Below are 7,500 nucleotides of genomic sequence, written 5' to 3'. Positions count from 1 at the left end.
CAGACCACAGAGGCTGCAGCTGAACCTACACAACAAAGTGACGTGACTCAGAGCACCGAGTCCACATCTGAACAGAGGGCAGAACAGGATACCACACAACAGGTGAGCTCAGTCACAGTACCTCTACAACGTGTACTGACATAACATCAGCTGTGCACAAAAGCCTCTCTGAGAAGTGGGACAATAGAGAAGGCTGGTAGATGGAGGTAGAGAATGATAGTAGGCATTGAGGTACAAAATAGAACAAAGTTTTAGGAAGATGGTTGGTATTCAGGTATTCAGCAGTATTGGAGAATAAATATGTACTGCAGAAATAAAAAAACACAATGTGAATAAAGTAATTGTATTCAGATGTGGGTACAAATTGTGTATAAATGTCCAATACAAAAAAGAAATGCAAAATGAATAATAGCTATTACCTTGTAGAAGTACAACTGGATAGAAGAGGACTATGCCCTAGCTGATCTGCTAAAGCAGAAATAAGCAGTAACAGTCATTGAAAGTAGGCTGAACTTTGTGCTACAAAGATTTAGAATACATTAAACTATAATTACAAGGGAAGGAAGCTCCAAAGAAAACTGATAGATAATATGATAGAGGGGCTGATAGTGAAAGGACATTAGCTCACACAGAAGCAAGGTAAAATGAACCGCTACAAAAGAAAGATTAGGTTTGAATAAGGAGGGGCAGAGATCACTGAATTAGGCAATTCTTATTGAGTATTTGGGGTGATGATTGCATTCATGCTAGCTTTTAAACAAAACTGCACAATAGGTAATACACAAAAGACAAGCACCAAAGCACTTTGCATTGCAACTTCACCAGTGTCCTTACATTTTAATGCAAAGGCACTTCAGTACCAGAATAATAAGTATAAATGCACACTGTATATTTCTTGTAGAAATAATAACTGCAGTTTGACATATTTTCATTGTTTTTTGTTTAGCTTTTGTTTGATTTCTTTCCTTTCCCTGCTGAATTATTTTTACTTTTGATTTTTTTCCTGCAGTGCTTGTGAATTGTGCTCTGCTTAATTCCCTCTTGTGTGATTTACAGAGAAGAATTGCTTACACATTGAGGGGGGAGGGGGTAATTTGACCACTGGGCTTTTCTTCATATATTGCTTTTATAGTTATCTGGTAGCACAGATTTTCTCCATGATATTTCTTATATATTCTTCAAAGTAATGGTGATGGAACCCTATACAGTAGTAATCTTTTCCTCTACTCTGGTAGCTACTTTTTCAAGCTGTGACGAGTGACTGTCATACATCACTTTCTACTATCTCTTGTTTCTACTGATTTGGTTTTATTAATTGTTAGGAAACCACGGCTGCCCGTAAGCCAGCAAAGAAAGTAGCCAGGAAGGTATGTGTAGCATAGTGTAGTGTACTTACACCCATTCAGATTTGCAGTAAAAAAGTACAATATTTGGATTGGACCTGCATGATGTAGATTTGGATCAAGAGAAAACTGTTACTTGTATCCCCACAACCTTTTTTTATATATACAGTTTTTTCCTTTATAATCATGATTTGATATAGAAAGATTTGTGAATATTATGAATAACAGTATAATGTATAGTTTGTTTTATCATTTACTAGTTTTGTTTGAATAATTTGTCTGAATGCTTGTCCTCACCTTATATAACTGTTATAATCCTTCAAAAAGTTGCATATTTTTTTTAGAGGAATTAAGAAAAATCTACATAATTTACTTAAGCTTGCAAGTAAAGTTGATCACCCAAAGTAAAGCAGTGTAAGAGATGTGTTAATAATGCTATTGATTTGAGATGCATATGAAGTTTGGAATCATCCTTAATATTTGAGTATACTTTTTATGATTTTATTGAGTTATAGGGATATTGATTTCAGCATCTGTGAAAAGGAAAAAGATGTTATTCATAACTAAAAACTGTTGCTGATCAACTTTTACTTGCAGCAGACGAGAAATGTAGATGATAAAAAACTTTTATTTTCAATTTCTAAAGGTCAGGAAGAACTGAGCCTTCTGCAGCTGAAGTGTAAGTTTAGTTAATGGTAATGTTTGTGTGTGGATAAAAAAAAAAAAAAACTCCTTTTGAGTTGAGTGATCGCTGAAAAAATAAATGTTTTTCCGAGATGGATGTTGTTCATTGTAGTTTTAAGAGCAAGTCCAGGCTTTGTGTTTCTTTTGGACTTTCAGAAAGTGTGTATTTTAATGAAGACTCGACACACTTCAGACATTTAATGATTATTTTGATGTCTCCATTTTTATTTTTGGCCTTGAGGATTTTGATTTATTGTTTAATTTTGTTTTTCATTTTGTCTGTTTTGCTTTGTTTTATTTTATGGTATATTTTTCTTTTCTCTTTTCTTTCTTGTTGCCCCAGTCTCGAGAGAAAATGTCTTCAGAAAACATGTTGAGGGCTCAAAGAAGTATGATTAACAAGTTTGATGTGAAAGAATATTCCAAGAGTGGCTTTGAGTGAAGAGATTTGTCTATATGACTTTGTTTTAGCTTTTGATCCTGATTGAATGTGCAGTGTTTTTGTTGGCTTCATATACTTGGAAATCCTATGATTGACAGGTCTGTCTGATTTAACCTTGTCTTTTTACAATGGATTGATGAAGGAGGAAGCTTCACTAATACTTTGATTTTTTATTTTATTTTGGGATGAGCTTTTTGTTTGGAAGATTTAATATCTGAGTGCATTTTACAGGAACACTGCACTCGGCATCTTTGGTCTTTCTCAAAACCTAGATCACCCTGAGCTAATTTCTTTTGTACCTTTCAGAAGTCCGAGGAAGGAGAGAAGGTCGAAGAGTAAAATGACCTCGTGTGCGATGTAACAAGCCATTCCACCGTCAAGCTTCGTCGTGCCCCCCCACCCCCTCCCCCCTGGAGTCAGCAACCCCCAAAACAGCAACGTAGCCTCTGTCGGCTTGGGTTGCTGCGTTGATAGTTCCCCACGTTTATATTTGATACGTCCACCTATCTGCCAGCATTTAGTCTTACATTTATCTAGAAGAATCTGAATTTAAAAAAAGGTACCCTATAAAGCATATCTAGGCGTGTACAGTATGCAGTTTATTGACTTTCCCTTCAGTGCACACAGAGTGATGGATTGATGAGCAGTGTTGCTGTGCCTTACCACAAGCCTTGAGGATTCAGGGTCAGTGGAAAGGACCTTGCAAGCCGGGGATACTGGGGAGGGGAAGAGGATGAATGATGCTAACACGACTCGATTTTGTGTGTTACCCAGCATAGACAAACACAGATTAGTCTTAAGTGGAGATATCACAAAATTCAATACATATTTCGGTATATGCGGCATCACTTGATATATATAGCTGTTGGTGTAATTAAAAAAAATATATTTAAAAAAATCATTAAAAAAATAAATAAATAAATAAAAATTGTAATAAAAATAAGTGTGGTGGTTTTGACCTCCAACTACATGTGAGGCAAGAGCAGTCCACCAATAGGAAATCAGAGTGTTTAGCCGCAGTCAGTGAAAGTGATTGGCAGGCCCACCCAACCAAATTCCTCCCAATCTGCATGTTGTAATTTGTGATTTTTCTAGGCTCTGTTGAATGGATTTGTGTGATGCTCATTTGATGTGTTTCTTAAATTGTCGTCTCTGGAGGGAGGAGTCTGGCTGGGGTGGGGAAGAGAGGAAACTTTTTGTATAGTTTGTATTATGTATTGTGAATAAGGGTGAAATTTTTTGCTAGAGCAAGAAAACTATTATTAAAAATAGTGTAAATTCTAGAAAACAAAAATGGAAATTAGTTATTTTACCAGTAGTGCTTATAATTTGATGGTACTTTTGTACTTTGATGATCTAGAGAAAGATACGATTTGTATACCCCAAATCTGTCAATAGGATATCTCTGTATTGCTCATGTAGTAATGTTTTCTCTTTTTTTATTACTGCTGATATTTTAAGTCTAGTTTCCTTGATTGTTCCATGACATGTGCTTTTGCCTACTAGTTGATAAGGCTCAAGCACCATGAAAGTTGCTGTTGCGTCATGTCCCAGATGATTGATGTAAGAATCTCTGCAAGCTCCTCTAATGCAAAAAGTTAAAGGATTTAAAATTAAGTGTTTGCAGAGAACACAACAGTTAAAAACTCTTGATTTATTGTAGAGTTGAATACCATAGATTTAATATACTGGTGTCACGAACCTCTTGCATTATATTTTTCAGTCATATCATTTTCGTAAGTTTATTTTATCCCATAATTAATAGTAGTAGCTTTGATTTTTTTTTTCTTTCTTTTTTTTTTCTTTTTTCCTTTTTTTCTATTTTACTTTTCTCATCTTTTGTAATTCAAGTTTAATGCAAAAGCACTTTATTGGACTATTAGAAAGCTTGATACAATTTTTAAGTATATTACCGTTGTGTTTTAGTGAAATCTAGCCACATTTTCCTCAAAAAAAATGTAAGCAGAATGCACAATACTTTTGTCCTGGCATTGGCAATGAGCAAAATTTTACTGGTGCTTTGCTGTTTTTATGATATCTTGATTTGCCGTGTAATAAAGGATATTAAGAAGTTTACACATTGTAACTCTCTTGTTTTATTTTAAACCTCTTCAGGATTTTGTTAGAGGCATGTCACAGCAGAGATGTTATGGTTGTAATTTTATATAACAAACATTTTACATTTGATTTTTTTTTCTTTTTCTTTTGTTTTCAGAAACCTATTTATCCTTTTTTTTTAAAGAAACAAAACTATGCAAATATGCAGTAGTAAATAATCATGCATGCTTTAGTAATTTCTGAATTTTAAGAATTTATTAAAATGAAATATAGAAAATAAATATTACAAATGAATTCTGTTTAGTATTATTGATTTGCCAAATGATGTGTATATATAATTCGGTTGAAAATTGCACAAACTTAGCGCTAAGAAAGCTATTATAGACCTGTATTGAATATATTTTCTTCCCTTTATCTTAAATGACTAAATATATTAAAGTATTACCCCTCTAGCTGGTGATGGAATTCTCATGTAAAAGGAATTACCCACATAGCCATGTAAATATATAAATGATTATGTAAAGAGACTATTCTTAAAGATATGAGAAACACACCTGAATAAAACATTAAAAAAACAGCCATTTATACATTAATAAAAGAAAATACATTTTTCAACAATTTCATAGCATGAGTGTTCCCAGTCAAAAACATTCAGCACATATATTTACTCTTGGTACTTTTAACTTAAAAATTTTGCCAATTAGTGGAATGAAATAATCATAGTCCCACATGAAACACTAGTTAATTTTTTAATGAAAATGCTTTGATAATATGGTGCAAAGTAGTTTCATGTGGATCGTTTCAAGTGTATGGTTAACTTACAATACGATTTTGGTTGTAGAAAAACCAAAAATTAACAAAAAAGGCAATGAAAACAAGATACTGATAAATATAAAGATTGTTCATTCTTCAATCCTTAAATATGACAGCAGGTAATTCTAATCAACCAATCAAATAATTTCGAAGAGAATATGAAGACCAATAGAAAAGATGAATTGGAATTTCAAATCTAATGAGTTAAAAATTCCCAGTTCTAACATCACGGATAATGCAATCACGAATGCAAATATATGCAATAGGAAGATGTTTCCATGTGATTTCAAAAATCAAGATAGAGTAATATAAAATACTATTTATTTGTATATGAATCTCTACCATAATCATGAGGGCTGATTTTAAGGAAAATGAAACCTAGTAACCAAATGTGAAAGATCAGGAGAGTCATGGATGAACTTTGCTACATTTTCATTACGAAGTTGGAAAATATGCAGTTAGATTTAAATGTTTGCTTGTTTGTGAACTGAAGCCTGCTAAATGTATAAATGAGGGTGAATGCAGTGACAGAGATTTAAACTAAATCTTGAAAGTTTGACTGGAATTTGTATAGGCCCATCCACGCAATCACACAGTATCCGCTAGTATAAGGTGAAATGGTTGCCGTTTGTGCACATGGGCTAAGCCCATGCTGGTACGAAATGTGCCTGCTAGTATGATCAATTACCATGTTATAATCCTGCCTTAACAGTGCGTACGGTAGTAATCATATTACGATTATCATCAATAAATTAAATGTGCAGGCTACCTAGGAACTGAAAATTAAAGAAAATGCAATTTGTCTCCACAGAAAACATACATACAAAGGAATTGTGTCTTTTCTTGTGCTTCTTATCATTATGGATCTTATAAGTTTAATTTAATTGTTTGTTTGAAATACAAAATCATGTGAAATATATAATTTACATAAGCTTATCCTACACTAGCACCCATCAACCACCCGCTCTGGCTCCTATCATTCCTATCTCCCAACTTCCTCAACTTCATCACTTCTACTTCCACACCCTTCTTCATCAATCAACCCACCCTCCCTTAATACTACCTTACAGCCTTATTCTCCATCTCTCCGTAATACTATACCCCCCACCCACCCCTCAACAATACTCCCTCTTCCACACGTCCCCGTCCTACCACCCCCAACTCTACAAATATTTCAAATACTCTATTTAGTCCAGCCAAATGGGACCGATTTTTTGTGATCCCCCCTACAGCTCCTTACTCAGGCAACACTCTTCTCTTTTCACAATGTCTCTAAAAGCAAGTGGGCAGAGTCCCCTTCCGTACCCGACCCGATCATTCCCGTCTCGTTACAATTACACAGAAAATGAAGCTATAACATTAGCAAATCTAACTGATCTATCTGGCAACCCCATTCCTGCAGAACCTCATCCAACTCTTAATACTTGTACCGGAACTGTCTCTATCACCCCAGCAAGCTGGGATATTGATTGATCAGATTGTGGAGAGTACCTACTCGGTTGCCTCAAAGACCATGATGTGATATCAGTACATTGCTACTCCATTCCTCCTAGAGGTCATCGAAAGAACCCCGCCAACATTGCCAAAATTACTTTCTGTAGACATGACCTTCCCTTTCATATCTACATTGGTGAACAATCTCTCCCTGTTCGACCATACCAACCTCCTCCCCGTCAAAACTGTCGGTGTGTTGGACATCCTGCCAAACCCTGCCGTTCCACAGCCAGATGCCCCCTATGTGCCCAACCTGGTCATAACTGACCAAACTGCTCTGCACAATCACGCACAAGTGCTAACTGCGGCGGTGCCCAATGTGTTCTCAGCTCCAACAACACCTACATTAACCCTCCTTTTTTGCATACCCTCTATCCCTTCCACTCCCTCCTGGATACACACGTGAATGTCACAACGATCCCCTTCCCCAGATCCTCCACCTCCTGATACCCCTCCTGATACTACACTAACACCCCCCCTCTAATTCCTTATCTCACCCTCTACCTCTACCTTCAGATTTTCCAAAACGCACTGTAACCGTTATCACTGGTAGATCAACTAAAATATAGCTCTACTACATTGGAATATTCGCGGTTTTGATTCTCACAGATCTGCCCTTTGTCATAACCTTTCTTCTTATCATCCATCCATTATCTACTTTCTGCT

The 7,500-nt window shown here is 35.6% G+C and overlaps 1 protein-coding gene across 24 annotated transcripts in view; it reads left to right on the top strand.

Annotated features, from left to right (window-relative positions):
• The window catches only part of LOC113830028 (neurofilament heavy polypeptide), a 163,738-nt gene extending 159,183 nt beyond the window's left edge, over nt 1–4,555 (top strand). For 9 of the 24 annotated variants that reach the window (XM_070124532.1, XM_070124518.1, XM_070124520.1 and 6 more), the window contains 3 exons: nt 1–102; nt 1,323–1,367; nt 2,776–4,555. The exon at nt 1–102 is cut by the window's left edge and continues 240 nt beyond it. In XM_070124532.1, the coding sequence (XP_069980633.1) occupies nt 1–102; nt 1,323–1,367; nt 2,776–2,808 (180 nt within the window). In that variant the 3' untranslated portion in view covers nt 2,809–4,555. Of the gene's footprint in view, nt 103–1,322; nt 1,368–1,989; nt 2,023–2,775 lie in introns of all 24 variants that reach the window. The other 15 variants (XM_070124534.1, XM_070124528.1, XM_070124522.1 and 12 more) reach the window with 7 other exon arrangements.
• Nucleotides 4,556–7,500: the final 2,945 nt, after the last annotated feature.

The sequence above is a fragment of the Penaeus vannamei genome, chromosome 8, assembly GCF_042767895.1.
Source record: "Penaeus vannamei isolate JL-2024 chromosome 8, ASM4276789v1, whole genome shotgun sequence".
In the NCBI taxonomy this organism is placed as follows: Eukaryota; Metazoa; Arthropoda; class Malacostraca; order Decapoda; family Penaeidae; genus Penaeus; species Penaeus vannamei.
Note: the sequence above shows the minus strand (reverse complement) of the source record. Positions and strands in the feature narration are given on the sequence as shown.